Source organism: Dendropsophus ebraccatus, chromosome 2, assembly GCF_027789765.1.
Source record: "Dendropsophus ebraccatus isolate aDenEbr1 chromosome 2, aDenEbr1.pat, whole genome shotgun sequence".
Classification (NCBI taxonomy): Eukaryota; Metazoa; Chordata; class Amphibia; order Anura; family Hylidae; genus Dendropsophus; species Dendropsophus ebraccatus.
The window spans coordinates 129,361,275-129,376,747 of NC_091455.1; the positions used below are offsets into that span (position 1 = coordinate 129,361,275).

Here is a 15,473-nt window from a genome sequence, read left to right on the forward strand (position 1 = left end):
AGACTAGCCTCCATACTACTAGTCTCCTATACACTGCGTACACACGTACACACACACACACACACACACTGAGAAGAAGGGATCCTGCTCTAATATATTTTATAGTACACCCCAAGAAGCAGCAGCAGCATGGAGGTCACAACAGAGCAGTACTGAGCAGTCTAAGCTGTGAATATACTGTAGCACCGGGGCATCAATTGTTTTTTTCTTTTATGAGGCCATGTTCACATGGCGTAAGAGATCGGCTGTTCCGTGACCCGTCAGGGTCATGGAGCGGCCGATCTCTGAAAAGATCATCCTGGCCGGTACTGCGCTACCGGCCGGATGATCTTTTGGCCCGCAGAGTTCTGATGCGGGCGCATCCGTGTGTTATCTGTGCGTGCTAGCATCAGAACTCTCCACTGCACTCCATGAAGCTTGTGGCGAAGTCGCTCGCTCCATAGTGTGCACTGACATGGTTTTGTTTGGCCGCTATTCACTGAATTGTCAGTTGTTTGAGGCGCCGCTAGGAGTCCCGGCCGGAGCGTATACTATGTGCATATACTCCGGCCGGGATCCCGTAGACACCCGGCCAACGTATTTTCTCGTATTAGAAATACAAAAAAATATGTTGTGTGAAACTGTATTTCTGCTAGATAAGACACTGGAGGCTAAAATATGGATCTGTAAATTGAGCTTATTTTACCCTAATGGCAAGTTTATTAACAGAAAGCTGCCTTATTTCTACTGCTTACATAACAGAAATAATTTATCACAATGTATCTAAATGTAGATCAACAAATGTAAAAAAATGTGCAAAACTGGAAAATTACCCGAAACCACCACCTCTCTGCATCATCCTTTGTCATGTCACAAAGTACAAGGTGAGCAGCAATTAGTGACTGGGTAAATTTCTCATTGTGCTTTATCCTGGTTAAATATTGACACGCTGATGGTTATAAAGATCTGCCCACACTATTTCTTTGTGACACATAAACCATGTAACTGACATTTTTCTTCGTTGACATTTACAATGGTAAATCAGAGAAATACGGTAAAACAATTATGGGGAAGACTTCTTGAGAATGGAATTTTACATGCCGGTCTAAACTGAAATTTGAATGTGAAATTTACTACATTTAATAATAAATCATACGGCACACACCTCTTAAGAAATTTTGTGCAACCTGGACAGCTTTCAAGAGAAGAATTGAAATCAAAATATTTTGTTGCAGTACAGATTGTTCAATATTATTTAATAATAATAAATCTGTTGTAAACAGACATCTAGGCGCCCCTTATTAAGCCCCATTTAAAACAGCACCTGATAAACAGACACTCACCTAAGTTTTCCTTTTCTTACAGATGGTTCAGTTACTTATAGTTTACTGTAATGGAAACCAGTACTACACACACTTGCCAAATGTGTGCTACCATACAGTAGTTAAAGTGACACTGTCACCCCCCTTTGTGCATTCTGACATCTCTACACAGGTGTAAAGGGTAAATTTAGCGGTTTTCATACCTTATTTTATATCATACGTCATGGTCCTTGTTCAAGTAAAAAGTCATCTTTTATCAACTGCAGATTGGGTTAAGTGGGCGGGGCCTCGCGGCATTAGCACCACTTAGCCCCGCCCACACCATCACAGTTGGCCCCGCCCCCTCGTCGACCATTGGAACAGGCTGGCCGAAAGGTTTAGACCCCACCCCCTTTACGTCGGCCAACCAATGGGCGTCAAGGGGGCGTGGGCCAAATGAGCCATTGTGGGCGGGGCTAAGTGGTGCTAATGCCGCGAGGCCACACCCACTTAATACAAACTGCAGTTGATAAAAGGCCACTTTTTTCTTGAACAAACACCATGAAAAAACGCTAAATTTACCCTTTACACCTGTGTAGAGATGTCAGTATGCACAAAGGGGGTGACAGTGTTACTTTAAGCACTGAGCTTAGCTTGTGCTATCATACAGCAGTTATAGTGCTAATATACTGAGCAAGAGGCAAATGTAAGAAAACTTGTCTGCTCTCCCCCCGTTAAGGATCCCAGAACTGTAAAAGTGCTGCCCAGTTTCTGGTGGCGTCACTTCCATGCATTGAATGGATAGCCAATAATTTCAGTGACTGCATGTACAGCTAGATGAGGCCTTCCAGGCAGTTACAGTGAATCCATTGAAGGTAGAAAATTTGGCCTCATTGCGATCACCTAATTTCCCATACAAAATAGGTTGTCAGGAATATATGTCAGTTTCAAAAAGCATGAGATCAGCAATACAAACCTTATCTGTGATGTGTCTGCTCAGCAAAATCCACACTGCAGCTCCACCCTTTGGACACTGCACATCAAGTCTATACTGAGGATTATTTGCCAGACTGTAAGCATCTTTTACAGGACCCTGTTTAGCATCCCATGTACTGTAAAAAAAAAATATTACAAATACAAAATGGTTACTTCTTCTAGAATGCCAGACAACAATTGTTAACAAAGTGTAGCTCTACCTATAAAAACATTTTACAATGTTAGTCCTTGCATATTAAAGGTATTTTAAAGTGGACAGAGTGTTTGATTAGAGGCAAGCAGCGGAGTTAGAATTTTAGTTTTTATAAAATAGGTTTTCAAGTCTGTTTTATGTAGCAAGGAAATACAACGGTGTCATGCCAATAAGCACAATCTCTATTAGGTCCATAGCAGTGAATAATATGGCGGTCACGCAAGTACACTGCCACCCCACTCCCAAGGGGCTCTCAAGAACCTCCATTCTCATGGAACAGCAGAACCTCTCTTTATTGGTAAAACCTGTTTCACTCAGAAAGGGAGGGTTCCCCCACAACTACCACCAGCAGCAAAGCAAAAAGAATGGCAACAGGTCAAGTATAATGGTAACCAGATAATCCCCTCATCCATTGTTCTCCCTTTGTAACAACTGATGATTTTTAAGTGAAAGAAGAAGCCAAGTTTAGACTACAATATGAACAAGCAACTAGTAGATTTCTATGTTCACTGAGGTCTTTTTAAATGCTGATCTTTCTCATTCTCAATGTTGTTTCTCTACTGCTCTGGTCCATTTCCTTCAGAAAGCACTGAAGTACTATAAAGCTTCTGACATCTCTAATGGCATTGTTTAGATTTATGTGTCACATAATATGACTCGGCCAGCCCATCTTCAATATCCTCATTAATGCTGGATACAAATACACAAGAATCTTTGTGATGCAACAATTAGGATTATATTCAGGACTGAAAACTCTTCCTAGAGCAGGGAAAGTCTTGCTCACCGTGAACTACATATGTCTGTAGCTTTGATAAACTTCTACTCTTTTTTGAGCTAAGTAAAACAATGACAGAAAAACATTAGGCTAAAAATTTTAAGGCCCTATTCCACCAACAGATCTGACAACAGATTATCTGCCAAAGATTTGAAGCCAAACCCAGGAGTGGAGAATTCCAGTTTTTCCTTTATGACCTGTTCTCGGATTATAGTCTGTTCCTGGGTTTGGCTTCAAATCTTTGGCAGATAATCTGTGGTCAGATCTGTTGGTGGAATAGGGCCTTTAGATTACACTATTAGAAATGGACAGGATGGGGTCATCATTTATTACCTTCTAACGTAAATGAGTATTGCTGTTTCAGAAAAAAAGTTTATTCTTTGTATATTTACAACAATCAGTCTTTAGGTTTAGGTCCAATTTCTATTGACTTCAATGAAGCACATAATTACATTGAAAATATGGCCATATATGGCATGCAGTATGCACCCTCAGGGTGGCTCATATGTACCAGATCACAGCGGATTTCACACTGCAAGTTCCGCAGCAATATCTGCTGCAATTCCCCGTACTGTCATTTTGTATGGGTTAACATACTCACAGCAAAATTTTCAGTCCATTGCGTGTATGTAAAACCCCATCCCCTTAACCCACTGCTGTCTGGCGGGACAGCGCACTAATTGGCCGAGTGGGATGTCAGGGAGCCGGGAGCCTCAGAAGCAGGCCGGAGTGCGGACGAGTAAAGTATTCACCGGGCCCTGGCTTGTTAAGGGGGATGGGGCTTTACATACTCGCAGCAGAATGAAAATTCCGTAAAAATTCTATAAACCTATACAAAATTACAGTACTGGGAATTGCAGCGGGTCCGCTGTGATCCAGTATGTGTGAAGCCACCCTCCAAGTGATTCCATCAATATATTGCTATGTCAAACCACATAATCAGATCAGCTTTATAGTTGTCACATCCATGCAATGCACATCAAATAGGGAGACAATAAATGAGCGAGATAATAATTAGTTAATTACAAGTGAGCTCAGTAAAACAGCTGGACAGGAATGTTAATTACAAGTAAGCTCAGTAGAAAAAGCTGAGTTCCTTTGTAATTAACTACTTATTATCTAGCTCAATTATTCATTATCTAATTAGACCATGCCAAAATCCCATAAATATGGACGCATGTGCACCACTACCCATTAAAGGGGTTGGGGCTCACATACACCGGGCTGAGTTCGCTCATCATCATTATTCATTGTTATAGGTATTTACCATTAACTTTAAAATGTTTTTCCATTTGCTTTATATTCTTTGTTGCATCTGGTCCAGACACGTTTTTTTTTACCTTGCATTTACCTTGACCTTGCGCTTACTCTGTATTGTGTTTCTCAATGTATGTAGGTATTGTGAGGACTCACTGGTATTCATTTGGGACTATGCATTGTCCCATTTTTAGATGTTTTCAAATTGTCTTGTGTTGTGGATACAAAAAAAATGCATTCTATTTTTCCATGGTGCAATTCCTTTTGTTTGATATGACAGCTCTTTGACTACCCTTGATTCTCTGATGCAGAGAAAGAAGCTAAGCAGCTCTTGAAAACGTGTGGCCAATTTGTTAACTGAAGTCCGCGGAGCCTCGGTTGCGAGTCTCAAACCACGGGAATAGCCAGATATCCCTAGCCTGTTGCCATGGGGTGCCTCCATGATAGGGAGAGCACCACACCACCCTGATAGGTAGCCCCTAAAGTCCCATGAAACATAAATAGGGAAACAACAGGGTGGCCCCTTTTAAGTCAAAGTCTAACTCAAGGTGCGAGCATTGCAACATGACAAGGGCTTGCCAAGGTAGGCATCCATCCACAGAAAGACGTTTTCAGGGTATTTGCCCCTCATCAGTGTGGAGTAGGATTCTGGCTAGTGGGGGCAATGACAAATCGACTAACAAAACACAGTAATAACTGAACTCAAGGAGATCAGTGAAAAAATTCCAATGAAGTACTCAATCAAGAGTCTCCACTAATGCCCCCTAAAATTTAAATATGCAAAACAAGAGTGCGTGGAGCCTTGGTTGCGAGTCTCAAGGGGCTACCTATCAGGGTGGTGTGGTGCTATCCCCATCATGGAGGCACCCCGTGGCAACAGGCTAGGGATATCTGGCTATTCCCGTGTTTTAAGACTCACAACCGAGGCTCCACGAACTCTTGTTTTGCATATTTAAATTTTTGGGGGCATCAGTGGAGACTTTTGATTGAGTACTTCATTGGAATTTTACACATGGTTATCAATGCCCCTTGAATGGGGTTAACCCTCATGCAGATTTGTAGCATGTTAAACATTACATTAGGGGCAAACATTTAAGTGAAAATCTTGGATTTCTGTACTGATCTTGTAGGACAAGGTGTGTTTGATTCGCAATATGTAAATTCAACAAGTATAAATATATCCAGAGGGTTTCTGCTTTCTTTTTTTTTACATTTCGTTTCTTTATTTATTAATGTACATCTGATAAACCTTGGTGACCAGTTATGAAACACACCTGTGAATGCATGTTGATTCCTTAAAAAGACTTGGATTCCAGCTCAAATAAATGACATCATAATACTGACACAGGTCATCCCATGTGATCCAGAAGATACCTAGAAGTAGAGTTACACAATTATGAATATATATTAAAGTGACTGCTTCTTTCCCAGACCTCCGTACTTTTTATATGGTGGAGTTCAGTCCCTGGAATGCTAATCACTGGTTTAATTCTGCAGACGACTGCTTGCATAATTGTATGGAGACCTCTGGTGGAAATCCTGGGTAATCTTCTTGGTAGGGCCTTTCTTCCTTTTGCTGGTGATTCAGCAGATTTAAAAAGGTTTTCCTGGGCAAAAGTGACCGATGAGCTATCCACACAATAGCTCATTATTCACTGACAAATGAGGTGCTGACAACCGCGCCAATCTGCTATATGCCGCCACAAAGTAAATGTAATTTGTTTTTATTCACTATAAAGTGTTGGTGACCAGTAACTGCAGCTCAGCTTCTGTTCACTTTAAGAGCTGAGTTGCAGATAAAGTCAGCCACCACTGCTCAATGTATGGAGACAAACTCTATTTACTCTGCAGTGCGGGTGCTGAACAGTCAGTTTGGTTTTTAATACATACACAAAACATGCATACGCAAAAGCCCAAAACAACTAAAAACACTTGAATCCCAAAAAATAATTACATTTTATCTGTGATAAATAAAAAGAACCCTTAATCTATACAGCATATAAAGCACAGCACACAATGATGTGTCCACTCTCTAAAGACCAGAAAACTGGTCAAAATGGTAAATCCCTTAGTAGCAAATGGTCATACTACAGAACAGAGCCATGCAACCTGGTTGAGGAGAGACTGAGGTGTATTGTGTGAGCCTAGCCATACACATCACATGAAGTTTTTCCCCTCCAAAAGCCAGATTAGTGCTTTGCTTGGTGACTACCTGAATAGTTTTATCAGCATCCCACTTTTCCCACAGTACTTGCTTCCCCCTCACTTTACCAATAGTTACAGCAGTGGCCCACCTTCCCCGTAGCCAGATGCAGCAGCCCACTGCCACACACCTCCTAGTAGTCAAACAGGACTCCCTGCTATACCCCAGCAGTCTCAGTGATAAATTACCATTGTCAATTTTTTGGGCAGTCCGTGGGTCAAAGTTTAAGTACTTCTGTAGTTCTGGAGTCCAGCTTCTCTCATCTTTCTCACAAAAACGTCCTTTCCACCGTAAATGGCTCCATGGATTCTTCAGCTGGAGAAACCGTAATGTCTGAAAAGTATTAAAAAAATATGTAAGAAAAGATATATGCAAGAATGGAACTAACAACTGACTACTTCTTCAACCATAGCTTGGTCAGTCATAGCTTTAAAGGAACAAAGTAATTGTTTAAATAGTAGCATAAACAAGGAAAGTTTGGGCCCTCATACAAATTAGAAATGTGTCAACTGAACCCGCTGTTTTTAGTAAGACTGGCTGTACATCTGATGTGTAACTTGCCCCTGACAGATGATATTAGAAGAACCTGCATGTTTGTTTTTAACTGCCCAATTCATTCGTTCCCAGAGATAAACTGCGGTCAGGAGTGTGGCAGTGGCTTAAAGGGGTAGTGCGGCACTAAGAAATTATTCACAAAATAACACACATTACAAATACAAAGTTATACAACTTTGTAATGTATGTTATGTATGTGAATGGCCCCCTTCCCCGTGTTCCCCGACGCCAGCCCGTGGACCCAGAAGTGTAGAGCATTATACATACCTGATTCGTGTCGACCCCCGTCCGCATTTCTTCTGACAGTGATGTAATCTTCGGGAGGCTGGCCGACCCGCTCCTGCCGTTCCTCATGCCGCAGTTATGCTCTGCCGTCCCTCATGCCCTCATGAGCGCAGTTATGCTCTACCAATCGCGGCTGAGCAGCTGATGACGCGGCACACGTCATCAGCTGCTCAGCCTCGACTGGCTGAGCGCAGTTATGCTCAGCCAATCGCGGCTGAGTACAGTTATGACCGAAGATTACATCATTGTCAGAAGAAATGCGGACGGGGGTCGACACGAATCAGGTATGTATAATGCACTACACTTCCGGGTCCATGGGCGGGGAACACGGTAAGGGGGCCATTCACATACATAACATACATTACAAAGTTGCATAACTTTGCAATGTTTGTTATTTTGTGAATAATTTCTTAGCGCCACACTACCCCTTTAACCCTTGCTCTATTCTGTACATATGACTGCTCGGCTAAGGCAAGAGTTCATGAGTTAGAGGGATCAGGAGAAATAGCTGTAAGCCAAATGTGCGTTCGGCCAACAACTACATTTTTGCATCACAAGGGTTGCTATTAGGGGTCTCAGTATAGATAGACAAGGACACAAACATACAATCACATCAAACCTTATATTCTCTAATGTCCAAGACGGCATAGGCATGTGTAGGTACGAGGCCCCATTTCTCACCCTCCTCTTCAGACATCACACCTGTAGCTGTGGTAATAAGGACATCACCTTTGTGAAATCTGAAAGGAACACACAATAATCACACATCATTTCATAAGACTGAAACACATTTCAACTTTTCAAATAACAGTAAGAAAAAAGAAACCTACAGAAAAAATAATTTTCTTAAAACGTTTTTCCAAGTAGGAAGGGCTATGTGCTGATTGGTGGGGGTCCCAGCACTAAGACCCTGGCAAAACATGTCAAAAGTTTTTACAAATGACAGTGACACTTAAACCAAAATCCTAATGTTTCACTAATGCTTGGACTCCACCCTTCTCCTGTGTGTGTGTTTTAAACAGAGATTAGTTGGATCCTTCATGCCCAGTTTGTAGGTTTATAGTGAACCCAAGAGAGGCAATTTCTACAGTAGGACCATCTGTCTGGGCACCTTGGTGTGGTGAGATGGTACATTTTATTTGATCAAATAGAACCTAATTTTTATCTTTAGAACAGGTTTTTATCATGTGTATGCTGGAGGGAATATATGCATTTGCACTTTCCTGTTTATGTCTGCAAGTCAAAAGTTTTTCAAATGATCATAACACCGCAGTAGAATATGGCGGGAGTATGAGGTAAGCAGATGATCTTCTGACATTATACCTTTGGTAGAGCATTCGAAAAGTGCTTTCTTTGTCAAAGGCTTGATTATCAGAATGCATAGCAATTCTCTCTGGTATCCATCCAGTCAGTGCATGCAGGTCAATGTTCTGAAACACACATAAGGCACAGTAGTTATTTCCTCTGTAAGAGATCATCTAACAAATAATGCCTAAATAAAAGGCATCGTTAAAGAAAAAAAAGTTATAAAAAAGTTGTAAAAAAAATTAATTATAACCTCTTTTTCAAAGTCAGATTTTAGGAACAGAAGTTTTTTTTTGCGTTTTGAATTGTGGTGGTCATAGCTTAGCACGCTGATGCATAGAGAGGACTATTAAAGCGACTCTGTACCCACAATCTGCCCCCTACAAACCGCTTGTACCTTCAGATAGCTGCTTTTAATCCAAGATCTGTCTTGGAGTCCATTTGGCAGTAATTGTCCTAAAAAACAACTTTAAACTTGCAGCCCTGTGCAAAACTTGGGTGGCCTAGAGTGTCTGTGCATTAGATTTGCACACCCTCTCTGTCCCTCCTCCCTGCCCTATTCACCATTAACAAAATACAGAAGGACAGCGCTCCATAGCGCGGATCAAAAGCATAACAAACAGGGAGGGAACAACATGCAAGGAGGCCCTCACCTGGTGGGGTTGTGCTATGGATAGAGGCACAACACTCGTCAAAGCATGTATGAAGGACCGCAGCCACTCCCGCTATCCCAAAGGAATCATATACATAAAAACCTCCAATACCAACAAAACACGGATCAAGGGGCGCAGGTCCGGGAAGAATAGAATAAAATGTCAATAATAAAGTATAAAATTTATTAATACTCGACGCGTTTCGGAACCGCACCGGTTCCTTTCTCAAGAGTCATGATATTCTACAGAAAAAACACAATTCATATAAAAGAAATGGACATGACATCAGAACAAGGGGGAGGAAGAAAACACCCACTTCAATCAGGTGCACCATACCTACAATTACAAAGCAAGTGCAAAAAGATATAACCCAACTACTATATATATGTATATAATCTATCAAAAAAAACTTTATATATAAAATTAATATATTAAAAAAAAAAAATATATATATATATATATATATATATATATACACACACATTACAGAATTTATTTATTACACCTTAGTATTCTCTATTGTTTCGTTTAAGCCACCTGGTGCTAAAGAGCACATCCTAAAAATCCAATAGGATTCCCTATTTATAAGTTGTTTATATCTATTGGAGGTAGATTCTGAAATTTCTTCCAGAATCGATTCCTATTGGATTTTTAGCACTTGCTCTTTAGCACCAGGTGGCTTAAACGAAACAATAGAGAATACTAAGGTGTAATAAATAAATTCTGTAATGTGTATATATATATATATATATATATATATATATATATATATATATATTTTTTTTTTTTTATATATATATATATATTAATTTTATATAAAGTTTTTTTTAGATAGATTATATACATATATATAGTAGTTGGGTTATATCTTTTTGCACTTGCTTTGTAATTATAGGTATGGTGCACCTGATTGAAGTGGGTGTTTTCTTCCTCCCCCTTGTTCTGATGTCATGTCCGTTTCTTTTATATGAATTGTGTTTTTTCTGTAGAATATCATGACTCTTGAGAAAGGAACCGGTGCGGTTCCGAAACGCGTCAAGTCTTAATAAATTTTATACTTTATTATTGACATTTTATTCTATTCTTCCCGGACCTGCGCCCTTTGATCCGTGTTTTGTTGGTGTTGGAGGTTTTTATGTATACTATTCACCATTAGGAATGCTCCAGACAGGATTTTTCTTATTCATCACCTGTAAGAACACTACACATGTTGGATCGTTAAGGCACCTGTGCAGTGTTCTGACAAGTGATGAATAGAAAAAAACCTGCCCAGAGACATTCCTAATGGTGAAGAGGGTGGCAGGAGGGACGAAGAGGCGGTGCAAGCCTACAACACGGGTACTCTAGGCCACGCCAATTTGACACAGGGCTGCAAGTTTAAAAGTTGTTTTTTTAGGACTAAAACTGCATCCCCTGCCGAACGGACCCAGGGACAGATCTCAGTCTTAGGTCGCATTCCCACATTTAGGGCCCTATTACACGTGACGATTATCGTGCAAAAAAACGTTAAATAGTTCGAATTTAAACGATAATCGTTCTGTGTAATTGCAGGCAACGATCGAAAAATCGTTCGTATAGCGTTGATCATTGATTTAGATCTGAACCTAAAATTATCGTTAACCGTTCGCTGTAATTCCACATTCGTTCGTTCAAGTTCCGCATTTTTTCACTAATCGTTGAGTGTAATTGCACATTATTCCTTCTGATCCCAGCGAAACAATGGACAAACGATCGTAGTAACAATCGTAACTAGCGATTATCGTTCTGTGTAATTTGATGAACGATTTCAGGTTAATGATAAACAATCTTGTTTGCGATCGTTTATCGTTAGTCTTTAATCGTAACAAATCGCTCCATGTAATAGGACCCTTACTGTACATCACCACATGCAGCCAAAACCAGACCCTCATGCGGTAACCAATTGGCGTTCATTCATTTCTCTACATGTAGAAACATTGTCTGAATCACATTTTTTATGGTTTTTAGCTGCTTAAAACATGAACTGAACAATACCGCCATACTGTGACTGGATAACACTGCCATACCAGACCTGACCAATACCGCCATACTGTGACTGGATAACACTGCCATACCAGACCTGACCAATACCGCCATACTGTGACTGGATAACACCGCCATACCAGACCTGACCAATACCACCATTCCCCCCCCCCCCCCCCCTTCGAAAAGACACCAGATTTACTGGCAAGTCTGAATGGGAGGTGGAAGACTAAAAAAAAAAAAAAAAAAAAAAAAAAAAAAAAAAAAAAAGTTGTTTTGTTCCCCTTGCTCCCTGATGCTGCACCCCTGCAAGGTGCTTCCCTAGGCACCGGACCACAGGTGCCCAGTGGTAAATACAGCCCTACTCCTATTATAAGATCCTAGTAAAAGGACGATAACTGGCTTGGTATCGCCCCGGAATAATGAGGCTCTGGCCACCTGATTACTAAACCATGTACAGTAATAGGCTCTAAGATTGGTGTTTATCTACAGCGCAGCTCAATGTTACAACTCTGCCTCTGCAAGCAGCTACTCCATGATCAGGGGGGCTGCATGGGCAACTGGATGCCACAGAACTGGTCTTGTTGGTGTAGCAGCTCAGAAAATTAGAGCTGCAGCCAACTTGACTCTTGTATGTGGAGTGGCTGCTTGCAAAGGCAAAATTTAGTTATTTTGCATTTCCTTTCTTCCCAGAGTTCTCAGTGGAGCAGCAATGGTCTGCAAGTCTCCACACGTGACAAGCTCTCCTTAAGGAGAGTCACTACCCCTTTGACCCACGTTGATAGACCTCTCACTAGCCAGCCAACACCCTGCTCTGCACTGATGAGGGGCAAAAACCCTGAAACAGCTATCTGCAGATGGGAAATCTTTTCTTTTGGAGAGATTGTTTGGCTTGGCATAAAATCCCCAGTCAATGTTCTAAGGCTCCTTGACTGAGTGAGACTTCACTCAAAGGGACAACTTTTTGCTCAAGAGGTGTGAGAGCTATTTTGCATATCCTTTCTTCCCAGAATTCTCAGTGGAGCAGCAATGGTCTTGTAAGTCTCTACACGTCTTTATGACGAGCTCTCCTTAAGGAGAGTCACTACCCCTTTGACACACTATAAATTACAAAGTGTTAGCACTGGATAAGCTGAAACTGCTTAACAAATATTTACACCAATACAGAATCTTTTTTAGGCTTTGTTCACATGTGAGGGATTTGCATAAAAACACACAACATTGCATAAAAACACACTAAGCAATAATACTGAGTAACAAAGTAGTAAGGAAACCGCCATTACAAAAAAAAAACACTAGGGCCATTCTATTGCCCCAAAACAGCCCCAAACTAGCATGGGTCTATAACACAGTCCACTGCATGAAGCCTTGGTCTGGAGACCATATTGCAGAGAAGAAGTTGTGTATTTTTAATAGGTTGCTGAAATAACAGAAATTATATTTTAAGATGATGGTAACTCCAAGATTTACTGATTATAAGAAAGCACTTCTATCTTACCGAATTAGATCCTGGGAAGTCATAACCTCCCATCACCTTCATGTAAGCTTTCTCAATAAGAGACACCCATAATTCATTCTTGTTGTTTGAATATGAACACAACAACTCTCCATTATGATCCACTGGCAGAAAATCATCTATAATCACCTGTAGAAATAAATAAATAAAAAAATAATAATCACATGGCCCTCTTGGACTACTCTTAACATTTTACATCTCTTTGACAAAGAATCTTGTCTGGCAGCAGAAGAGATTACTTGCAAAACTTTACTGCCAAAATATTAAAATCCAAGCACAGAATCGGGTTGTAAACACACAAACATTTGTAACTTTGGGACACAATTTCATCAGTAATGTGTATATATATACACACAAACATCTGCATATATATTTATTTAGTGTCTTCTTTATGAGTGCAGAATTTCATATAATATATTGTTTTTATTTAGCAACCCAAAATTAATCAAATGGTTATTCCACAACGTCTAGTCCTTCTAAAGTACTGATCTGTCTCCATCTATTGCAAACTACAACCCAACCCCCAGCATGTCCTGACAAATGTCAGGACATAATGGGAGTTGTAGTTTTGCAACAGTAAGACAGCCACTAATAGGAGATCACAGACTCAAAGCATTTTCTATTATTTACTACAGCTATATAAAAAAAAAAAAAAAAAAAAAAAAAAAAAAGTGCAGCAGCAACCTACAGGTGTAAGGGCTTACCATATATACTTCTCCCAGCATACACCCGATAAACAGCTATATAAACCAGAGGCAAAATAACTACCTTTCTAGGTACGCCATTAATGTGCAGCTTCACCATGTATTTCCCACATGGGTTGTATTCAGGTTCTCCTTTTTTGTTTTGTGGGTAGATAATGCTAGGTATAAAATGAAATACTGGTATATTATCAAGAAACGTCATTAGATAGAACAAAAAAATAATATCACTGCTACTGCCATGAGGCAGCCAAAAGCAGCAGAGGACCCCCTGGATGAAGGACATTGTCCAATGGGCCGATCACCATTAAAGTGACTCTGTACTCACAAATCTATCCCCCCCAAACGACTTGTACCTTCGGATAGCTTCTTTTAATCCAAGATCTGTCCTGGGGTCCGTTCGGCAGGGGATGCAAATATTCTCCCAAAAAAACGTTTAATCTTGCAGCGCTGTGTCTAACGGCCGAGGCTGACACTTGTATATGCATTAGGCTGGCACCACCTCTCCGTCCTTCCTCCCCACCCTCCTCCTCATTAGGAATACTCCAGGAACATTACCTGCTGTTTGAGCTTTGCACAGGTGTATTAACGATCCAGCCCATGTTCATTATGCACACAGGTGGGGAATAGGAGGCAATCAGCCTGGAGCATTCCTAATGATGAGGAGGGTGGGGAGGAGGGACAGAGAGGTTGTGCCAGCCTAATGCATATACAAATGTAAGCCCCGGCCGTTAGACACAGCGCTGCCAGATTAAAAGTTGTTTTTAGCACAATAACTGCATCACCTGCCAAACGGACCCCAGGACAGATCTTGGATTAAAAGCAGCTATCTGAAGGTACAATTGGTTTGGGGGGGGGGGGGGGTCAGATTGCGGGTACAGAGTCGCTTTAACTCTAGGGATGATGTTTCCTAAAAAATATCCCATTTCTGACTAATCCTTTGGCTGCATGTAGCTTGCTCTTATTTACATTTGTAATCGTCCAGGTACTCAGTCTAAACTACCTATGTAACGTTGGTAACAGTTCACTTCATTAACAGTAATGCCAACCACAGTTTTATAGAACCCTTGTGCTTCTTGGATCCTAGTCACCATAAGAGAGTATAGATGGCAAACTTATTTCAGCTTTTCTAATACCACTTTTAATGGACGCAGGCAAAGACAGCAATAAATGTCAACCAATGTTTTATCTCTGTTTTATGTTTTATAACTGGTGCCAGAGATTTGTAATTTATTTTTATTAAAAAATCTTAAGTTTTCCAGTACTTAACAGCACCTGTATCAGCAGCTGCTGAAGTGGTATTCCTTTTGGTCTGGAGAGCAGGAGAGATTTTCTGTAGGGATTTGCTTTGGACAGTTCCTGTCACTGACAGAGATGGCAGCAGAGAGCACTGTATCATACTGGAAAGAATACACCACTTCCTGCAGGACATACAGCAGCTCATAAGTACTGGAAGACTTGAGATTTTATAATAGAAGTAAACTAAAAATCTCTGGCACTTTCTGGCACCAATTGAATGAAAAAAATTTTTTTTTGGTGAACTAATATTTTAAAGGCATTATCTAGGTTAAGGAAGCATGACATCTTCCAGAAACAGCACCACTCCTGTCCTCAGTACTGGTGTAATTTTTGGTGCAGTTACATTGAAGTGAGTGGATCTGAGTTGTAATACCACAAACAACCTGGGGACTAGGGTGGTGCTGTTTCTTAAAGAAAATAGCTTTTTTTTCCCCCTAATCCTAGAAAAACCTTT

The 15,473-nt window shown here is 40.6% G+C and overlaps 1 protein-coding gene across 1 annotated transcript in view; it reads right to left on the reverse strand.

Annotated features, from left to right (window-relative positions):
- CAPN7 (calpain 7) overlaps positions 1-15,473 on the reverse strand; it is a 45,335-nt gene that overhangs the window by 5,850 nt on the left and 24,012 nt on the right. Inside the window, exons 9-15 of the mRNA XM_069958325.1 lie at positions 13,788-13,881; positions 13,002-13,148; positions 8,868-8,974; positions 8,164-8,284; positions 6,893-7,037; positions 5,776-5,875; positions 2,257-2,392 (exon numbers count right to left, since the gene is read on the reverse strand). Of these exons, the coding sequence (XP_069814426.1) occupies positions 2,257-2,392; positions 5,776-5,875; positions 6,893-7,037; positions 8,164-8,284; positions 8,868-8,974; positions 13,002-13,148; positions 13,788-13,881 (850 nt within the window). The remainder of the gene's footprint in view (positions 1-2,256; positions 2,393-5,775; positions 5,876-6,892; positions 7,038-8,163; positions 8,285-8,867; positions 8,975-13,001; positions 13,149-13,787; positions 13,882-15,473) is intronic.